Source organism: Dipteris shenzhenensis, chromosome 10, assembly GCF_047967505.1.
Source record: "Dipteris shenzhenensis isolate YYH24624 ecotype China chromosome 10, Dip_SZ_1.0, whole genome shotgun sequence".
NCBI lineage: Eukaryota > Viridiplantae > Streptophyta > Polypodiopsida > Gleicheniales > Dipteridaceae > Dipteris > Dipteris shenzhenensis.
In genome coordinates, this window is record NC_141605.1 from 13,357,594 (window position 1) to 13,380,618 (window position 23,025).

Here is a 23,025-nt window from a genome sequence, read left to right on the forward strand (position 1 = left end):
TAAACGACAAAGCCCTTTCTCTCATTGGTTTGGGTTTGGGTGATGAAGTTATTCATCATCTCGACTTTGATTCCACTGCTCAAGAATTATGGGAGAAGTTTGAAGGTCTCTTCGACAATAAGGTAATCAATTCTAAGGTCTTTCTCCGCCAAGAATTCTTCAAACTCCAGATGAAGCATGAGGACTCTCTTCTCACCCATCTGAATCATATGGAGTCTCTCATCACTCAACTTGCTACGTTGAAGGCCCCAGTTGGGGATGATGACCAGGTTGCAGTGCTCCTCACGAGCATTGAAGAAATTCCTAAGTATCGGGAGATCATACCAGCATTAAGAGTGGCAAGCATGAGCTACCATGACATGGTTGCTATGCTTCTTGATCATGAAAGAAGGCATAGTGATACTTTTGACGCCAATGCACTATTTTCTAAAGGGAGGTTTCCTAAAGGGAAAGGTAACTTCAAACCTTTCAAGTGCACTTACTGTGGAAAGCTTGGTCACACCGAAGATCGTTGCTTCCAAAAGCTGGCCAAACAACAATCTAAAGACCATGCCAACTTGGTTGGGACTATATCCAACGAAGACGAAGATGATGTAGACACCTCTACTCCAATTCATGCTCTCACTGCTCACATCCAAGATATCTCTCTTAATAAAGAGGTCTATGCACCGGATGATCTTGACTTTGTTTTTTGAGTGTGTCGAGGGTACTCTGCCTTGGGAGTCCCCCTAAAATGAATGCAAATAAATCATGTGTGTTGAATCAATAAAGGTTCTCAGCCTTGGATAGTCCTCCTAAAATGATGTTATTCTCTTTTACTTTATTTGTGTGTGGCTTCCTACCACTTCATGTTATGAAGCCAGGGGGGGATGTACTATGAGAGTACTATTATTGGCATTGATGGATTTCGTTATCAGGCCTGGCCAAGTTCCAGGATGTTGGTGCACTCCCTAGACCGTTTTGTTGGGTCAGGTAGCCATGCTTCTCTTTTGAGCCTCTGAGCTATTTGGGATGTACAGATTAGTAGATTCATCATGTCATGTCTTGTTCTTGGCTCCATTCTAGTAATCTCTCACCTTGCCTTCATGGGGGGGTGTTGGAACATGAAGCCAAAGTGAGTGTTTTCTGGTGTTCTAGAGTAGTACTAGACTACTTTATATCCTAGAGTGCTAGTGTCACTATGGGACTTATCCCATATACATGTGACACCTAGAGTGTGTGTGCCTATTCTATAAAGGCATTGTACTTTCTAGTTTTGTTACATCAGTCAACATCAAGCTATCTACATGTGAGTATTTTGGTTCAATACTATTGTCTACTTCCATTTCATTTTTATTTCCATTGTCTTGCATTCTTTCCTTTCCATTCATAGAGATAGCTTGCCACATGTTCCTTCAATTTCAATGTTTTGCAGAAGATAGCACTTACGCGAAGGAAGTGATCAATGTTGCCGTGCATTATTTTCTCATGCTACTGAAGTTCTCAAATCATTGTGCCTTGGATATTCCATTCTACACTAGAACATTGCCCAATTAATGGTGCGATCTTCCCCCAAAGTGTGTATGTTGGCTTCCCATCTGTGACATCATGGAACTGCATAGAACTTGGGATGGGTTCTGAGACATGGGGGTGCATGTAGGTACTCTTTCAGCAAGATTACATCAAAGAGCTTGGGACAGCGCCAATCAGGTTGTGGATCCAACTTGCTTATCCAATCTTCACTAATTTGACAATGATGAAAGTTGGTAGGGAAGCTGTCCAGGGAAGTTTGTGACTATTGGGTTAGTTGAAAATGGTGAGGGGCATGAGCAAAGAGACGATGGAGGGAATAGATGTTAGGATGGAGCTCGGGGAAGGTTAAATGGGTGGTAGCAGCAAGGGTAAGTGAGCTTATGAGGTTGGCAAAGAGAGTGGTTAAATATGGGAAGTTGGATGTGAGATATGCCTTGTCATCTTCTGACACTTCTTTTTGTTGGTGCAATGGGATCATCAGCTACATGGGTGGGATGTCGGTTAGTCATGCCTTGCAAATAATAGTGATGGCCTTTGTAGCAATGGCAACAAACCAACAATAACCTTGAGGGGAGGACTACCCATGAGGCATACATATGCAATGAAAGCAACCGCCGTCTTGAGTGCTATAAACTTGGCATGTGTAGATAGGCAGAAGATATATTTCTCATCTTCGGACAAGTCTTCACAAATTATCCATAGAGTTTTGGTCCCTATGGAACATTCCCATTTGATTGTTGGATGAGCGGATATGATCCTGATTTGGAGTTGCTTCCATTGGATAAGCAGTCTACATTGGGGTGATCTTCCGCTTGTAGAGCAGCCACAAGCTCTTAGTACACCACCATTGTGCATTGTAGTGGGGCTTCATTCATGTTGTCTTCCATTGCCTCATTGTTGTGCACTAGTAATTGGAGTTCAGCTTGGAGATAATTATCTTTTGGGATTGCATCTCATCCATTTTTTTTTGTATATATGGGAGATGGATGTATATGCCTCCTTAAGCTTTCTCATTTGCAAGGTGGCCTTCGCCTGTTGAGGAATGTCTTCAGTGGTATTGGACCATTGGCCCAAGACTTGTGCTTGTGAAGTGCTGGCCTCTTTAGCGGTAGCAAGTTGGTCCTTTAAGATTCTGCATTCCCTTGTAAGCTCGTCAATGCTGAAGGCACGTACTGCCAAAAACTGTTTTGTGTCTTCAAGCTTGTCTTTGCAATCTTGGAGCTCTTCTTCTTTGTGAATTAGAGTGAGTCGAAGCTTGTGTGAAAGCCTCTGTCTGCTGAGCATGTGCAGAGGTCAAGGAGTTATAGTAGGTCTATAGGATTGCCGTTGCTTGTATTGCTGCTATCAGCTATGTTTGGCTTTGGTGGAGGTTGGAGGTCACATCCCTCACTACCTTCTCTTGATCTTGGAGAGCTTGGTTCATGCACACTTCTTCTACCTCCTTCTCATATATTTGCGTCCGAAGTGCCTTGACTTCTATGGCAATTGCCTAGAATTGGTCTTCGATTTCTATTGTAGTCTGTCTATCCAATTCTCTTGCATATTCTTCCTTGGCCAAGCTAGTGTAGTTCGGACATTTGGATCATTTGGCTAGCTTGATGTTGGAGAATGACACACGGTGATGGGACTTGCGATACTGTTGATACAAGTGGTGCCCATGTAGCCATCTTGCTGATTCTGTAGTACTTGTGGGGGGTTATTCCAGTTGTATTTCCGTCACTTGGGTACAATAGTCATACTATTGATCTGGCACTAGCTCCCGTTGTGGCTCATGGACTGGCATCGATGGGCGATGCTGGTGTTGATGTAGTCTCAGGCTCTGGTGCCGCGATCTTGCCTCAGGCTCTGGTGTTGATCTTGCCTCAGGCTTTGATTGTTGCTATTGTTGGAGATGTATTGGTTGCAGTTGTGCACCGAGCTGTAGCATCTCATGGGGCAATTCCTCAATTTCGACCTCTAGAATAGGCATTTCTTATGTTCACCAGATTAACAAACACGCTCCCAATTGCATACTTGGATCCATCAGTATGAACATGAAAATCAATATCCCAATTGGGAGATATAAGGATAGGTGCTATGATTAGGCTTTGGTTGCACTCTTCTGTCCATAAGAATTCCACTAATAATTTGTAAAGTGGTCTAGCTATCATGGCATACCGCAAGATAAATCTTCTATAACAGCCGGCATGTCCCATAAAGACCTGTACACCTTTGGAATTTCTAAGAGGAGATAATTCCATGATGATTTTGATTTTGACCATGTCAATTGCAATCCCATGTCGAGAACTGGTGTCCCAAAACAACTTCGTGGGTGACCATGAACTGGCATTTTGTTGGATTTAGGGAGATGCCATACTCCCTATATTTGATTAGTACTACTTCAAGACATTGAAAGTGGTTTTTTTGTTTGAGTGGATGCACAAATCATCCAAGAACACTTGTAAAAACTTATTCAAAAATGACTTGAAAGCTGTGAACATGACTCGTTGGAATGTGGCCGGGTATTACAAAGGCCGAATGGCATGAGTCTATATGCAAAAATACCCCTCTGTAGCAAATGTTGTTCTTTATTGGTCTTTAGGGGCAATTCACACTTGGTTATAGCCACTGAAGCCATCCAAGAAGCTATATATTTCTGAACCTGCCACATTTTCCAACATTGTTTCTATTAAGGGTAGGGGATAGTGATCCCTAATTGTGGCAGCATTCACGTTCTTTAAGTTTACGCATATTTTGAGCTTCTTGTTGTGTTTAGGCATGATGACAATGGGTGAGACCCAATCAGTGTGCTCTATCTCATGGATGAATCTGGCATCTAGGAGTTTTTCCAGCTCGTCATAAACCATGGTGCCATACTTAGGATTTGTATAATAAGGTCCACATACCTTAGGGTGGGAACCTTCCCTTATAGGTATCATGTGTACTACCACGTCTAGTGAAATTCCTTTCATCTCTTTATATGACCATGCTAGGCAGTCACAGTATTCCATTAGGAATGCTTTGAGTTTGGTTTCATCTTCCTGTTGAAGTTGTTTCCCAATGAAAACCAGTTTTTCTTCCTCCCCTTCAAGGGCGAGGTTTATTGTGCAAGTTTTTGTCGGTCCCTCATAGATTGGAGTTTCTTCAATGCTATCAGTTTCTTGAACTTCATATTCTCTCAATGGTCTTGGCATTGCTATGGGGACACTGACACTTGTATAATTCTTCAAAGTACTCCGGCACTTCTCGAAGATCGGCCTCTGATGGTGTTGAACTAGCGTGACATGTGTACTTGGTGGCATAGTTTCATTTACCAATCTGTTAGGCTCTTTTTAACTTTCTTTTTCTGAAGTCTCATGATCGAGCTTCACATCCACACATGTGGCTTATACTTCCGAAATTTCTTATGTTGGGAACTGTGGGGTAACTTTTCCACTGGTAAGGTGTTTCCAAGTAAGGATTCATTTGCTACGCATACTCCTTCCAGTCCCTCAGGGGACCATTCAAGAGGCAGTGGTTCTGATTTTGAGAGAGCTGGCTTTTCAAGATATAATTTGGCAATCCTTGTTTGGACTTGTTTGAATTCATTAAAGTGTTTGGCCTTGGATTTTTTGCGATTTTGTCCAGCTTTCTTGTGGGATCTTTGGCCATTATTCAACTTTGGAGGTTCAATTTTTGGGAGCTCGACTGCCATTAGGGCATGAAGAATGGCTAGGTCATTGTCAAAGATTTGATCTTCAATTTTTAGCATTCTCAGCCTCAGTTTCAAGGTCCCATGGAAAATCTAAGTCATCATTGGTATGGGTACCTTCTTCACGTTCATTATCCCACTCGAGGTCAACCATAAAGAATGGCACCTCTAGATCGATTGGTTCTTCATGTGTGAGTTGAGGATCTACCTAGGGTCTAATGAATGGAAGTTGTCAATGGTTTGCCAATGTTTGTATCTAGTTATTGACATTGCTTTGTGAATTGCCTGCTATGGCATGCTGTTGCAAGGGAGTTGATTTTCTTGAGATGGTCATTGAAGATGTGTCATCCAATGCTCTAGGCACAATTGGTTTTATAGCTCCTATCCCACATTCACCTTGACTGCAATGTTGTGATTTTCGATGGTCAGTCTATCAGTTCCCCAATCATGGAGAACTGATGCTTCCCATAACCAAGGATGTCCTAGTAAGATTTGATAGGATTTTCTGGGGAGATCCAAGATTGTGAATTGAAGGGAAAAGCGGACTCCTGCGACCTTTGTTGACACACCATTCACTATTCCCAAGGGTTTAGCCCGTGAATCATCAGCAAGGCGGATGTTGAAAGTAGCCTTTTGCATTGGTGGGAGACCCCATTCATCGTAGAGCTCCTTTGATAGGACATTCACACCTACTCCACCATCCACTATGGCTTGGACTTCATTATATGCCTTGTGGATCAAAGGCACTGTGATGGTGCATATATCCTCTCTCACCCATCCGCACATGGATATCTTCGATGTCTTCCATAGGTGGAGGGGGATTTTCCTGTTCAATCCAACCTTTGAAACTCTCCCAGAGATTGGGACAATTCCGTAGGAGGATTCCGATGGGAATTGACACATGGCAACTTAGGATGCTAGAGAGTGCGGCTCCTTCAAGTTGACATGGCAGTACATTATGTTGTGGAGTCTGTTGTTGGAACAGAGGCTCGAGTACAATATCAATACTTTGTGGGACCAAGTCATGGATCGGATCTTGAGCTTGTTTCTCAGCCTCAAATTGAGCTTGTTCCTTTTGTACCCATTGTTGAAGTGCCTGAGAATGAGCCTTCTCCACCTCTGCATGTGGGTATGGAGCTTCTTTTATTTGAGGCTCGGGAGTTGATGTGGATGAGCTCGGTTGCTCATTGCTTGGCGGAGGTGGAGGCACTTGTGCTTTCTTTTTAAGAAGTCATCTAGGTTGGATTGGAATGTTAGGGTCCTTGGTGGCCTCTTTCTGCTGGCGTGTAATTACATTTACAGGTTGTGATAATATGCTTGCCGGCCCTAGACTTTGATGGTCCACCCCAATAATTCCGATTGGGATGTCAGGCTTAACCTCTGTTTGTTGTGGGACCTTATTTTCATGGGACAATCCATACAGGCATGTCCTATGCCACAATCTCTGCAGAGTGGTTGGACAGTAGCGGGGCTACCACGATGAGGACACTCTGCGATCCGATGATTTTCTCCACAACCGTAGCACTTTATTGGTGCTTGATATGTATTAGGTTGAACTTGATTTGCGTATACTGGTATTAGACCCTCTGCACCTTCTACATAGTACATTGGGTACCCCGCTTCATACTCAAATGGCAAGTCTACTTCTTCAGCTTGCAGTTGTTGTGTATTGGAACTACCTGAGGAGCTGGATTTGGTGCTGGTGGATATGGTCGTGGATTTGAATTCTTGAGTCATTGTGGGACTTGTGTCTGAACAGGAATAGGATTTAGCCTCAGAGCTAGGGGCGCTTGTGCAAGTGCCAGTTGCCTACACACTAGCATGGGTGCCGGTTGGTATTTGTTGGAACACTGAAAGGAAAGAGTAGAGTTGACACAAATTCAGAATACTTGCTTATGGAATGAAGAAAAGTGAGGTCCTTAAGTAGGCACCTCATACAAGGTCACTGACATCACTGATGACCTCAAAGCTCCACAATCATCTCCTCAATCTACTCCTAGATTCACTCAATCATCCTATGTGGCTTTTCCACCACCTAACTGTGCTTGTGGGCACCTAACTGTGCCTCTAGCACTCACACATAGAAACATAAGGTGTGCCTGAGGCATACACCTTGAGATATCCCAACAAACCCCCCCTCAAGGAAATGCCTCAGGCTATGTCAAGGATACATCTAGTCTCATAGTTTCTCATGCCATCTCATGGTGGTCAAGGATAAATCTATGGCTAGGTTCTCATGCTAGCAAGAGTTCCCTTGGGTGTAAGGTAAACAGAAAGGGATACAAACAGACCTTCCAATGGTTATCTCCCTTGCATGTACATGCACACAATGTCTGCAAGAGGTACCATGGAACAAAACATACACATGGCCTACATCATAAGGTGACCAGAGGTGTTTACAAACACACACAACACAATAGTTTATTTTCATTCATTTTGAAGGACTATCCAGGCTGAGTACCTTGACATAAAAAGAGAGATCTGGAGCATACATAGAGATGATTTAAAATGCATAATCTTCATGGGATGCCTCATCTTGTGGAGGCAAATTCACTGTAAGTAGATTTGCATTTTCTGTCTTTGCTTTGTCTCTACAAAACTTCTCACTATGGTTGTTTTTGCCACAGTGCTTGCATGGATTAACTTTGAAGCAGTCCTTTGAAAGGTGATTTGTCTTTCCACAGTGATTGCAAGGAGAATACTTGCCCTTCTGGAATTTCATAACATAAGCAGTGTCATTGCCTTTCCTTAGCTCCATGTGTCTTTCTTCTTCTTGGAGAGCTGAGATAATGCCTTCAAGGTTTGGATTGGGAAGATTCTTCAAAGTGCTAACAATGTGATCAAAACTTTTAGGCATACTCTTAAGTAGCACTGCCATAGCATCATCAGGGGTGATAGGAGAGTTGATAGAAGCTAACTGAGTCATAAGACTCCGCATATAGTTGACATGAGCAGCTAAAGTAGTATCACTTGCCATCTTTAATTCAAAGAAAGAGATTTTAAGTGATAGTTTAGATATGTGAGAGCTTGCACCAAAAATCAAATCTAGCTTCTGCCAAGCTTCCGATGGAGACTCCAAGTCAGATATATGATGTATGTAATCATCACCCAAAGCTAAAGCAATTATACCATATGCTTTTTCTTCTCTTGCTGGATCCCTTGCCGGTCGTGTCGGAGTTGAAGTTTCTCCAGCATTTGAGGCCGTAGAAGAAGCGGTAGGAGTAGGTTTGACAAGTGCCCATAAGTTCTCCCGCATCAATGCAAATTTTACCTTCATTTGCCATGTATGGAAGCCCTTTCCATTGAACTTCTCAAGATTATAGAAGGTAGCCATGAGAGGGTCTAACCCAGATATTGGGCAGTGTCTATCTCTCTTACAAGGCACGGACCGAGACACCTTCCTTGGACTGCTTGCCAAGAAGAAGCCTTTCTTCTCGTAAAGCTTGTCGGAGCGCTTTGCACCAAAAAGGAATGCCTTCCTGCCTTATCAAGAGCCTCAGAACATGAGGGGGAACACACCCGTGAAATCAGATTCCAAAACCCCCAAATCTGGCTAGTTGGGACTAATTTGGCTGGTCGGGGCCAAACTGTTAGAACCGCCGAAAATAAGGTGGCCTACCTCCAAAAATAGCGGCCTGTGTAACTACCCCCAAAAGGGAAAGGATTTTGTTTTCTTGCAGGGGCGGGAGACTCGAGAACCGGGGTCGCAAGGCCTGTGCACGGGCGCTCTATATCGAGCTACCTCACCACTAGGGTCAAGGCCATCACTCTGGACCTTAGTGTGGAGCCATAACCACTTAAGGCATCCTCCTCGAATGCGGGCTTCTTTAAAAAGAACTATGCACAACCGCACCAAGGATCAAACTCACGACTTCCAGGTTTATACGCGCAGAGTTAACTGCCGAGCTAGCCACGGGCTCTAGTCTTGGTTAGTGTAACCAAGACAAGCTAGTAGCCCATATACCTTACTTGGTTTGGAGAAGCAAAAGTGGGTCGTTCCCATCGTTGTCTCGCACGCTGGGTCTCGAACGCCTGACCTCTCTACTGTGACCCAGAGTACCTCATGGCCCGGCTAACCACCAAGGCCGTGGCCTTGCTTGAGATCCATTCGTACCCATAAGCTTATATGCTAACCGGAGAGCTTCAATGGCTTCCCCTCCACCATTCGAATGGTTTCTCTGGCATGTCGCAAACCTTCTGCGGATCGAAGGGAGCTCAAAGAAACATGGGTGTAAACAATGGATTGCTCAATCGATTGAACGAAGCAATGGGAGCTCCACTATGGATTTCCGTCCAGTTCTGTCTGGAGGCAAGGATAGCTTAATCAAGAAATTGAAACAAGACTTATCTGTTGAGTTCAACATGAAAGATCTTGGACTTATGCATTATTGTCTTGATATTGAGTTCTGGAGAGATTCAGACAGTACCTTCATGAGTCAACTAAAGTATGTTGACAGTCTCTTGAAGAAGTTTCATATGGCAGATTGCAAGATTGCAGTCACTCCCATGGAACAGAGTTTGAAACTTACAAAAGATTCAAAAAAGCCTACAGTCAATGACAGGTACTACAAGCAACTCATTGGATCTTTTATATATCTGACTATCACACGGCCAGATATCTGTTATGCAGTAAGCTCACTAGCACAATTTATGACAAATCCAAAGCAGTCTCAATGGAATGTAGCCAAAAGAGTCTTGAGATACATCAGAGGTACAAGACAACTTGGGATAGAATACAGAAGAACTAATCCAAGGTTGCACGGATATTGTGACAGTGACTAGAGATCATGAGACCAAGAGACCGATACAGGGATATGCATTTTTTCTTAGTCAAGGTGCTATATCATGGTTGTCAAACAAACAACCAACTATTTCTTTATCTTCAACTGAAGCAGAATATAGAGCACTCACAACAGGTGCATGTGAGGCTCTATAGCTCAGAAGACTATTGTCAGAAACAAATTACTTTGATGAATCAAAGCCAACAATAATATATTGTGATAATCAATCGGCTTAAGCATTGGCCAAGAATCCAATATATCACTCCAGGACCAAGCACATTTATGTCAGAAAGCACTTCATCAGAGAAAGAGTGTTACTTGCCTGACATCACACTGCAACATTGTGATAGCAAAGAGAATGTTGTAGACATCTTTACCAAACTACTCGATAAAGAGCTTTTCGAGAAACACCGACAATGTAATGCTCAATCCTTCGATTCCTCAGAGTCATCATCTTGAGGAAAGGCCTACTTCATGATGTTGATCTTGAGGGAAGGTATTGAGAGATCAACTCAACATCATGTGATTACATGTACATAGCACTAACACATAGAGTGCTATAAAGGAAAGGGTTAGATGCCGTACCCCTAACCCTAAATGAGTTTGTATATATTCTACATTTTCAATTAAATCTAATGTACAGTTAGTCATTTGTGGTGTGCTCTGTAGCTGTGCCCTCTCTCCTTATCTCCACTCTTCTCCTCTCCCTCGAGAAAAGGTGTTGAGAGATCAGCTCAACATCATGTGATTACATGTGCATAGCATTAACACATATAGAGTGCTATAAAGGAAAGAGTTAGATGCCGTAACGCTAACCCTTAATGAGTTTGTATATATTCTACATTTTCAATTAAATCTAGTGTACATTTAGTCATTTGTGGTGTGCTCTCTAGCTGTGCTCTCTCTCCTCATCTCCACTCTTCTCCTCTCCCCTCTTCATATTTTGTCACATGATATTCAGTTACAAACTGTGCATGTATCATGTGACGCCAAAAAAGGGTTTTTTTGAAAAGGGAGGCTTTTTCAATGGGACTACGATGCACCTGTCAAGGATTGAGGGAATTTCGAAGAGTCACCCATGCAAAATGTCAAAGTTTTTTCAAGAGATACTGTATCCACATAATGTTGCACAAATGTATTGGTCGAAACCCCATTTGAAAATTTAAGCCAATTGAGGTGACGGAAGAGTATTTCAAGCTTTTAGCTAGTACAAAATTACCTCTCAAGAAAAGAAACCAAGTAAAGAATTTAGGCTCCTAACCCTTTAGTTTATTTTTTAAAGCTAGTCCTCCATCCATCATTTTCAGCAAGTTTTCCTAGGCAAGGTAATGATACTGTGTACTCATTTATAAGACATCTGATCTGATGGTGTCATACAATGTGCTGCACCACTATGATTAAGATAAAATTAAGAATTTATCTTCATGTGGACAACACTGACAGCAGCCTTTACATTTTCAAGGGGGGCGCTTAGAGGAAAGCGTTTGTGTTCTATATGAAGTGCCATTATTTCATATCTATAGATGTATCTGATGCCTTATGCCTACAGCTCACATCACACGGTACAAAAAGATGGAATAGATGAAGTGTTGGATGATAGTTGGAGGCAATATGCCAATAGAGACGTGAACAGAACTTTTGTATACATTTTATCTCTTACAACCTTGAGAAGGCTTTCAAAAAAAAGGAGGCCCAAACAAGTTTTACTGTTGCTGCTCATAAATCTTGCTGGCTATGAAGTACATACATATTGGAGCTTGCCTTTTTGCTAAAGCCAGGATAGCTGAGAACAATGTCCAAACTCCATCCCCACACATTAAGCCAGAGGCCACTGCTGGACTATACAAGTCTGCCTTCTTTCGATTGACTTTTTGCCAGATGTATACTGCTATACTCCCAACGCACATATCTATTGCAAAGTAGGGCCCTATATAAAAGGGCAGAGCCATTGCCATTGGGATGGGAATATATTGTGAAATGTTTGTAGGCACGCAATCTCTTATGAGATTAAGACCAATTGAAAATGCAAAAAATGAGAAAGAAAGCTGAAGACAGTGCCTAGGTAAGACGGAAAAACCTTGCACTCCAAGTAAAGCCATTTCCCTGAAAATCACAGCATAAGGAGCTGGGTATTGCCCATTGTTTTGTCCAACTGGAAAGGCACTCCAGAACATCCAAAATGTTAACGGTGCAATTATGCAACCAATAGTAGTGCCCATAACCTGGCTGATCAACATGGATCTAGGTGAAGACAAAGTCATATAGCCCGTTTTAAAATCTTGCATCAGTTCAGCAGCAGAAGACACAATAACCATCATAACTCCACATGACACAAGGCCAACTGTCACTCCACCATTGCTTCCTGCCCAGGATGAGAATATAAAGAGGCAGACCTTTCCATAACTTGATATGAGGCTGCAATCAGTCATACCACAACCATAGGCATTGCAGAAGCCAAGGATGGGGGCTACACAACAGCCCAGGAGAACATAGTACCACCTCATCTGAGAAAATAATTTGGGAATCACTCCAACAGAAAGCGCAGTCAGGCCCAGATAGCACAAACCAACCACCTTGAGAGATAGCGTATCTTTTAAGAAAATATCGTTCCTCCTTTGGTTGTCCAGAGATAACCTTTCCTCTCCTACGCAGTAGAGGAAGACAGTCAGACGATTTCAGGATGTTGAAAGCATTAAGGGCATAGCAGATCAATTACAGCCAACACTACTGCAAAATTGAATGTACTGAATCTGATTAGATATCTGTGATCAACCTCCAGGAGCTGGCTGTATCTGATTAGTATACACTTACTCTTCTCATTAATATTGGTAGCTTTTGTCTGTAGAAAGTAAACTGACACAATTGTAAAGCAAGTAATCTTCAAAAAGTTGTAGAGACCATCTCCTAGGATAAGAGCAATGGCAATAAAGACCTGCTTCAATCCAGACAGACAAGTGTTACCTAAATTAATCAAATGCATATAGACCAGTTAAACGACCAGAGTAGGTAATATTATGAGAGCACCCCATTTTGAGAGGGGTATTACACCAACAGGAATGAAATTCAATCAGAAGATTGTGGAAAGATGACCCTCTACCTCACCACCATTATTATTACGAGGTAATATTATGAAAGCACCCCATTTTGAGAGGTAATATTATGCGGGCACCACGTTTTGACAGGGCTATTACACCAGAAGGAAGGAAATTCATCAGCAGATTTGTGCAAAGATGACACACTACCTTACAACCATGGAGATCCTGAATCATCTAACAGAAATGAAATTCAATCAGTATATTTGGCAAGCAAAGATTACACTACCTTATAGCCATAGAGACCCTGTAGGCTTGACCCTGTTGCACTGATTGGAAACCAATCACCTGCACGACGGTTGATAAGTGGCCATATTAATGCCCAAGACACAACCCCACCTAGTAGCAAAGAGAAGTTAACAAGGTGAGGGCAAATCATTCCGGCTCCCACATATGTCATGTTGAAGTCAAAATAGAACCTGTCATGAAGCAGAACTGTCAAAGTTAAAAGTAAAACAAGAAAAGAAACATTGACGGGGATAAATTAGCCTCAAAGGAAGCCCTATAATTTTTAGTACTATGCTCCATCTTTACTCTCATAAATTCTTAAGGAATACCTCAGAAAAGGGTATTCCAAGGCGATTTGAGAGAAACTTATGTAACGGAGGAAAAATGACTTGTAGCTGTTTTCTAAAACTGTGTATGGCACATCTACTGAGAACAACTGGGGAATCAAATTGATGAGAAACACGTCGTTTACTTGTTGTCATATGCTTTAAATCCCAGAGTTGGAAAATGATCGAATCCACATACACCTTCAGGTCCACTAAAGTGCCACTTGAAAACACTGAACAGAAAGCTGAAAGAGAAATATCTCCCAAGGCATATTATCTGTTTCCTGTATCCAGAATATCAAGTCAATTGGTAAATAATCTAAACAAAGATTTAACACTCCCAGTTTACAGCTGTTCTTGATGAAAAACAGGAAAGTACCAAGGTAAAAACTCAGCTTCCTGTTAGTTACATCTGATTCGTGCAGAAGGATAGTAGAAGTTTGAAATCCTTTAGTCACTGTGTACATGAGCATATGCATACATGTGTATGCACACGCATGTGTGTGTGTGTGTGTGTGTGTGTGTGTGTGTGTGTGTGTGAGAGAGAGAGAGAGAGAGAGTTTATTAAAGTCTTCGAAAGACTGAATGGTCTATGAGACTTTAAAAACCAGATACAATGAGCTGAATGGATGGAGCCAAGTGGGCACTTGCACCCAAGACAAATACAAATATGAATGCTAAATATTTGAACCCATGGGGAGAAAGATAGATCTGCAATGTGGTGTCACTCGGATGGGTCCTTTGTATGCTTCTCCCATTGATGCCCTTTACTCCTTTCTATAGGACAGATGTTGGATGTTGCAATGATGGATCTCGGATGTGCTTGCTGGGCCTGTCTTGCTGACCTGGTATGCCTGGAAGTCTGGGCTCTAGTTCCGATATTGCCCTTCCACATATTCTCTTGTGAAAGAGAAATATGTGATGTCTTACTATCTGGGGCTGTGTCCCAGGTCTTACGAGTCTAGATCTAGATTGGTTGACCTCATGTATGAAGACTGCGACACATCCTCGGTCTAGATAATCAATGACTCTACCCAAACCTGCATATCCATGGGTAAAAAGGCAGTGATATCTCCCTTGGATCACATAATATGTGGGCCATCTTGCCCACGATGATCCGTACAACGCCCTGTAAGTATCCTGGTACCTAATGCAAATCTAAAGATATCGAGGTATGATTGAGAGGAGTTTATCAAGCACTACGCAAATCGTTTCACACGAGTTAGGGGACGACTCAAGAAAGCCTCAAGAAAGCAAGTCGGCAAGTTTCTCTGCAGTCTCAAATCTGATATTTAAAGGTATGAAGCTTCAAGCCCAAGGGCTACAACACGAGCTCTCTTAGAATTTTGAGGACATGAGCTAGGGTCAAGGACCAAAGCTCCACTCGGTAAGGAGTAAGGAGTACGACGACTCCACAAGCCAAAGGGTACAAGTCCATGTTAGAAAAACTTAGAGATTTAATTCACACTTTGATAATTTCACTGATGTAGAAGTACTTGCAGAAAGATTCATCGACACCAAGACTCCAAAAACTTTTTACCAAAATTTTTGCCCATTACAATAGATCTAGGAACCTACCAACCAGCAGGCATGACTAAACACTAGAAGACAGACATAGCCAGCCAAAGAAGCCTGGTGATGCTGAAGACTGTGTAGACCACCGACACGCCCTTGCTACGACTTTCATTAGAGTTTGGACAAAGAGAAAGAACAACATGTAGATATAGGCTCGTCCAACCACCTTTACTTGATCCCCAAAACCGCTTGTGATTGATTGCATGTAGATTGACTGCCACGCTATTGCATGGGTGTTCACATACATCAGATGTGCAGCCCTTCCATGACCTTACCATGAAGATTTTGCAAACTGTCCAGCAGCACTTTAGAAAGCAAAGTGGTAGTGGATGGGAAGTATGGCAGTCTCTATAATATGGAGAAAAAGCATAGGCATGAGAAGGAGCATATCTGTCATGAACACGGCCATACAGCCTTGCTAGCAGTAGGATCTTCTTCAGTTGATTATGGCAGCAAAAACTTAGCAGAAGGGAGGGCAATCGGGCATCCAATTCATTTTAGCATTATTTCCATGATGGCACCATGTTGCACACAATGAGCCCCTTCATGTGACCCCCACTAAGAGTGTTTTTCGTGTTATGCCCAAAGAGGAGGGGCAAGGTTACGGTTCTCAAAGGATTTAAATGATGATCATCTTGCAGCCAAGGCTAATCTATGACCAAGAGGACCGAAATAGTACTCAAGCTGCATGATGCATTTGCCATGCCTAGCAACCAATTAGCATCAATGTAGTGTCCCTAGATGTTGAGCTCCACCTTAGTAAATGGCCAAGAAGAAGACCTTTATTGTTACCAGCTGAGGACTGCCCTCCTAGGCTCACCATTGTTCACAGGTCATAGGGCAATAGTGAATTGAAAGGATCAAACCATCATAGTTAGTGACTTCGAAAGAATCGTGTTCTCAAGCTCACTCATACCCCAGCTTTGGCAATCGTGGATTGCTTGAAGGTATACAATCACCACTATTATGCTAGGATCGCCATTGTTCACATATCATAGTGCAATAGTGATCCTGTGTACCACACCTCCTAGGCTAACCATTGTTGGCAATGGATAGGAAACAAATTAAAGATCTAGAGATAAAAGAAAAATATCTGCCATCACTTAATTTGAGATTTTTCTTGTCTAATGGATAGTTAAGTTGAAGCTCTTAGGTACACAAACTCAGTTTCAGTATGACTAAGTTGTGGTATACCCCATTGAGCCAATTTTAATGGAGAGTGGTGGATTTAGGCTACAAGACCAGTGGAAATGTTGGGCAAGGGTTTCCCCTCATAGTTCTAAGCAAGTTTGTCCAATGACCCTCGGGTGCAATGTAGGGGAAGGGAGGCATGGCGAAAAAGGAAGGGAGATGGTAAAGAGAGAGAGAGAGAGAGAGAGAGAGAGAGAGAGAGAACAAACGTTGGAGGAGGAAGGGGAGTAGGAGAAGAAGATAAGATGTCACATCAAAAGTGCTTAACAAAAGTAGTGGACTCATGTAGTCCCCTCAGCAATCCCTTGTACTACAAGATAGTCACTTTCCCCCCTTCCATTATACAAGAGAGGGTGTAGTTATAGACAGAGAAGCATGGATGAAAGAGGTAAACTAGCTCAGCTGGCTCTGTAGGCTACTATGGGGTTCGGCGTGGAGGATGGAAAGAGAATTGAGTGTGCATGCAGAAAAGAAGCTGCTCTATTGAGAGATCAAGGACCATTTATGTCATGGATGAAAGAGGAAAGGCGGGTAAACTAGCTGGCTCTGTAGGCTACTATGGGGATCGGCGTGGAGGATGGAAAGAGAATTGAGTGTGCATGCAGAAAAGAAGCTGCTCTATTGAGAGATCAAGGACCTTTAAAGTCATGACCTTTCAAAATTGAGAGTGTCTAGCTGAAGCCATTAACTTGCTCCTGAATTTTTGGGCGCTGTAGTTCAGATTTTTAAAAAAAGGGAAAGGTAATTTATTGAAACCTACTGAGGTTTAATGTCAAGGTGAATGGCAAATTTTGGAAATTAACCCTCAATTTTGTAAAACTTCAAATTCCGAGGCTTAATGTCACAGGTGAATGGCAAATTTGGAAATTAACCCTCAATTCTGTAAAACAAGGCATTTTAATCACCTGGAAATTTTCAATAAAAATCATTAGAATTTTCAACTTCAATAAAATATCCTTAAAATTTCAGCTTTTGTATCTAGATGTTAAAAAGAATGTTTCCTCTGAATACTGGTAAAGACACTGGCGATTTTAAGAAATGGAAGATAAACTACACTCATCATGTAAAAAAGTATTCGTACTTGGCTTGTTTGAAGCCAGAAGGCGTATGAAAGCTGTTAATAAGAACTGCAGTCGCCGTACCACTGGGGTAAGTGAGCTTGTAATCAACGATCATAATCTGTCCAAAAATAATCCCAGAAGCCAAAAAATTCTAACCGGGAAACACGACTACAACTCGTGGGACTAGAGAGATTGCCAGAATAAAAGTTTGATCGTATACCTTACGAAGCGGAATCACCGCTACGAGACCAAGAAAACCGACTGCAAATACATAGCCAATTATCCAACCCAAAGCTGGGTTTTTCACGTCGGCGGAGCTGTCTGCCTGACCTTTGCCACTCGTATTAACAATATTATACGTTCTCTGGTCCATCGCAATGAGGTAGGTGCTGAATCCACCTGAAAATGAGGGGAACGTTGGATTAGGAAAGGATCGACAGCAACGATTTTTTTTGCCAAAACTTCACGAACGGGAATGCATATAGTAATCATACCACTGTAAGCGACGCCGTAGCAGGCGACGATGCAAGTCTGGATGACCGTGTTTTCTTGTCTTGTAAACGGCCTATGTACGATTCCGAGCTTGTTGAGCAAGCTCATCCAAGATTTGATGCAAAAGAAACTTAGCAGACCTGCAGATACGTTCAAGGATGGGACAATGCCTGTGGTCAAGCTGAGCTTGTGAGTGACGATGCAGAGCAGGGCGCCAAGGATTGCACTGACGACGATCCCACGGAACGTAATTTGAGACCACCAAGCAGGGATTTCAGTGGAAGCAAAGATGTGCTCCACGGAAAGCGCCTCCGTCGCATGCACAGCTTCCCCACAATGGTCCTGAGTAATTCCAGCTTCTTGGGAGTGAAAGGTCGGAAGAGCTTCAGCATCCGCTATTGTGGGTTGGTGATCGCATCGACACTGGAACGATGCTTGGCGTTGGCTACGGGTTTCCATTTTGAGTGATCAGTTGCTTGTTTGCTTGCTTTCGCTCTGGCTCCTCCTCTGGTTCTCTCCCTCTCTCCCTCGTTCTCTCTTCCTCTGGCTCTCTCCCTCGTTAATCTCTCTCGCCCTCTGCTCCCACTCTAAATGATCTCTCGCTCTCGCTCGCTCGCTCGCTTTAATCTAGCTTATGATCAATGAAAATGAGTATATCATCAAAGAACAAAGCTTGATGAAGCGTCTCTCTCTTTCCCTCTCTCTCTCTCTCTCTTTAAACTAGTGTATCATCAGCTGATGAAGTCAGTCTCTCTCTCTCTCTCGCTCTCGCTCTCTCGCTGGCTTCAGAGTGTGAAGTGAGTATCATCAAGCAGAGAGAACCAAAATAGAGCCCAGTAGAGAAGAAGCTTGAGGAAGGCAAGCAAGCACGCATGCAAGGGAAGCTAAGCCAGCTTCGTATCTTTTAAAGGCAATTGCATGTGCCATGCAAATCAAACAGTCTTAGCAATCGATGCAAACTTGCAAAAGTTGTAGTCACTTCACTTGTTGTTGCTCCCATTACCCATAACCATTCAGATACTATTGCTTTCAAAGCAGTTGGATTCTCTACGTATGTTATAATTTTAGGCCTCAACACCTCCATCATGGCTTCCTTGTGAATTGTGCCCTTGGAATGGTTGCCATCATTACCTTTTACAACACCCCAGCTTTGCCAAAAGCACCCACCATCCGCGCCCCCATACGACGTGACCAAGATAGAATCTTCAGCTGCCCTTTACTCTTACTCGTCGGTAAACAAGTGTTTGTCCTTGAAAGTCGGGCGTCAGAAAAGCAAAGGCTTGTGTTGCAACAACACAAGCAACCCATAAAAAGTAACTAGATGAGAAGTCCTTAAGGATGTACGTTAATTGAAACTCAAAACATTTCCATTACCACTCTTATATGGGTAGTGCTAACTATGTGCCATTAGCACTACCCTTTTTCCTTTCGATTGTTGATGAAATACTAAAGGCAGGAAGACTCGAAGGTGGAGAAAAAGGTGACGCTGAAAAATTAAACACAAAGTGTGCAGATGAAAGCGAAGCCGAGCATTGCAACAAAAAAAACCAAAATAAACCATGTGGCATTAACAAAAGCATGACTATCAATCCTTAATTATGAGTTTGCAAAACCAAAACATTTGCATTACCATTGCCTTAGGGGTAGTGCCAACAATATACATAAAAGTCTTCCTTAGTAGGTTCTTTTAATAAATTACTATGTATGCAAGCTCACCCAAAGTGCAAAATCCATTAATGTAAGGAGAAGGTGTGAAGAGGGGCACTCGATGACCACTCCATTATCAACTGAAGTTGGAGGGGCTTAGGTACGGTGGGGACATTAAAAAATATTAATGAGGGGGAGCACGTGGCGCTTCTTCGTAAACATCTTAGCACCATTGGAGGGGGTTGCTCCCCTCCTCCTCTCCTTCAAGATATGATTGGTCTTCCTTCCACTCCCTCCTCCCTTCAACTTCCAAAATCGCCAAAGGTCAACACCCGCCCACAACCCCCCCCCCACCCCAAATCCCCCTTACCCCTTCCCCCAACACACATACACATTTTCAAGTCAGCAAGTTTGGATGCCATAGTGCACCTTGTACATGATGTACAAATATCAAGCTTTCCTTGTAAAAATGGATGTCTTCTCGTAGACAAACTCAAGCTTGTACCTCTAAGTAAAAATCAATGCCATGATGTATCTAATAGGTCTTCGTAATTGAAAGAATGGCTTACCCATAATATCTCCTCCTATGTTATGTGTCTATATTTACTTATATAAATTATATTTATGTATATATTTGTACAATTACTTATATTTATATTTACATATTTACTTATATATATATTTATGTAGTTATATCCTCCCAAATAGAGGCTTGCTCCATGGAATTGAAGGCTTGATATCAATTTATATTTATATATTTATTTCATTTACATTTGCTTATATTTATATATTTACTTATATTTATATTTATAAAGTTATATCCTCCCAAATAGAGGTGTGCTACATGGCATCGAAGGCTTGATGTCACTTGTTTCTTGATTGGTGTCACTTATTCAATACAAAAGCACTTGCAATTGATCAAAAAAGTGGCTTTGCAGATATAGTTTGTCAAAGACCATACGCAAAAAGGTACTAGGTGGGATGAGGATCACTTGTGGACTACTTTGTGGCTCTAGTACCAATATGTCAAAATGTCATGGATTGCATATCCGCGTACTGCCCTTTAGATTTTATGAAGTAGGCTCCAAAGTTGATTATGCATCTTTCTCTTCTCATCATTGTAGTATTGGTAGAACCATGAGATCTAGAAAAGTAGTATCTTTTAGATTTTATGAAGTAGGCTACAAATACTCGGATGAAGAAAGAATGATGTGCAAAGTCATGAATAATAGCTACAAGTTACATTGTCAGATAACAACACCTACAATTACGTTAGGGGTGACATTGCATGTCAGATGATGGAAAGATGGCTACCTTGGAGGAACTAGGAGGATGTGTGATAAGTAGCTCAAGTTCAACATGTACAAGGGAAACTTTGTTGGATGCAAAAACTTGTATGACCCAACCCCCCCTTCTCTCTCTCTCTCTCTCTCTCTCTCTCTCTCTCTCTCTCTCTCTCTCTCTCTCTCTCTCTCTCACGCACACACACACACACACACACACACACGCATGCATGTGTATTCATGCCTACACACACACACACACACATGCATGCATGCGTAGAGAGAGAAGAAAGGGGGGGGGGGGCTCCTTGTTAACCCTAGGAGATAGAGCGAAGAAAAGGCTAGGATGAGAATGGAATTCTGACTTGGAGCATGGCCAAGTGCTAATTGTGCTAATTGTAACATGAGAAGTAGGGAGGGTGGTGAGAAGGAGTAGGGTTGGCCTTTCTTTCAAAAGTGTTATGTATAAAAGCTAGAAAGTTTGACTTTTGGTCTTCCGTTGTATGGGATGCAAGTTTGAGAAATAGAAGATCTCCTTCTTTCCAAGAAGTGTTTTCATTTTTCTCTTGTCCTTGCCTTTGTGAATGCCTCTCACCCCCTTTCCCCCTTCTTGCTTCATGCATCCCTTTCCCCACTTCCTTTCCTTCACTCTCTTCCATCCCTCTTCTCATCCTCTTTCTCCCCTCTCTTCTCTTGAGGATTCACATTGCTACAAGTACGAAAGCTATTGGACTGACACCTTGGACCACATGGGCTTGCATTGCTCCCACAAGGAGAGGTAAGAGGTGGAGAGTATCCTCCGCATCCCTCCAAGATCCCCTCAACACATGGAGTCACTTTCGAAACACACAATCCTTACATGACACATAAAATCTTTAAGTTATCTTTCCCATACATCATCTTCTCCTCCTCAGCTAACTTTCTCTTCTTTTTACTCAATTTATTTCAAAAGTTAGCCTCTAATAGCTGAAAACTCAAGAGCTTCTATGAGGATTTCTGACCTTACTACTTGTACTCAAAGGCTCCTTTCATATTTGAGATCCTCCATTCTCACCTATCTGAAAAATAATTGATTTTCATTCCATATTGGAAGCATGTGTTGTATTTTCTCTCTATCCTACACAAAGCTAATACAATATCTAAGCAAGGCCCATTTAATTAATGAAATATTCTTTTAGGGTTATACTTTTAATTGTTTAACATGCATGAGCCATGCAAAGTTTCTTTGATTCTCATAATGAAGTTTCTTATTTTTACTTTAAAAATGGCTACATGTTATCAATAATTGTTTCCAAAGAGCCTTGCAAGTAAGTTCCAAAAGTGGGAACATGATGAGAACATGTAGATATTTTTGTTAGAGTCACATATTGGCAATTTGTAATCCCTTTTTCATCCTTGTAAGGGGGGTAATCATGAATGATAATATGTGAATGGTCGTATATCTTTCTTTTACTGTCATACATATTGGTACTCGGGGGCTCACAACTTTGTTCAAAATATATGAGGATAAGAATGAATGAACATATGTGACAGTTACATGATTATTGGATCATATTTATTTTCTTTTACATTAAATTATATGTAATCATTGTAGGCAATAGATCCTCATGGGGCTATCTTTTCGTAGCTTTTGGTTGAGAGGTGTTGATTGGTGCTATGATGTGGCATGGAGAGGGGTGCAATGCTATTCAAGGATCATGCAGAATGGTATGCAGCCTATGAGAGAATGACATGTGTAGCTTGCTTGTAGAGTAAACTATGAGTTGCATGGAAAACATGGCGGTGTGGAGGCTTCTCGAAGTAGATTCTGCATCATTTGAGGCAGTAATAGCTCGTAAGAAGGCACAAAGGGGATTGGTCCCCCTCTCTTTGCCGATCCTTTGAGGCTCTATATATCCTTAGATACGATAACTGAGTAGCTGCTCATTAGGGTCCCTAGTTTACTCGATCCCTCATATCTATTTGGTCTTGTAAGGCAAAAATTATCCCTAGAGGTGAGCCATAGAGTCTTTATCGTGTCGAGCCAGTGTCTTGACGGTGCTTCAGGATGTAAGTTGTGGAGATTGCAGTTTATGAAAGATCTTCTATTGCTAGATGCTCTCGGTTTCAACTTTTTTACGTGAAGGATTTCATTGTTGCACACGTTGGTTCATGTTCTAGTATTCCG

The 23,025-nt window shown here is 42.1% G+C and overlaps 1 protein-coding gene across 3 annotated transcripts; it reads right to left on the bottom strand.

Annotated features, from left to right (window-relative positions):
- Positions 1-11,602: 11,602 nt before the first annotated feature.
- Positions 11,603-18,724, bottom strand: LOC147897425 (putative metal-nicotianamine transporter YSL6). Of its 3 annotated transcripts, XM_087380370.1 has the most exons (8): positions 17,931-18,724; positions 17,657-17,835; positions 17,457-17,554; positions 13,756-13,893; positions 13,285-13,474; positions 12,775-12,895; positions 12,537-12,607; positions 12,112-12,378 (listed from the first exon to the last, which is right to left on the bottom strand). In XM_087380370.1, exons 1-8 carry the CDS (start codon positions 18,385-18,387, stop codon positions 12,253-12,255), a joined length of 1,380 nt encoding a protein of 459 aa, XP_087236496.1. In that variant the 5' UTR covers positions 18,388-18,724; the 3' UTR covers positions 12,112-12,252. The 3 variants fall into 3 exon arrangements, with proteins under 3 accessions (XP_087236495.1, XP_087236497.1, XP_087236496.1); XM_087380369.1 differs by having other exon boundaries at positions 11,603-12,607; XM_087380371.1 differs by lacking the exons at positions 17,457-17,554; positions 17,657-17,835; positions 17,931-18,724 and having other exon boundaries at positions 11,603-12,607; positions 13,285-13,490; positions 13,756-13,890.
- Positions 18,725-23,025: the final 4,301 nt, after the last annotated feature.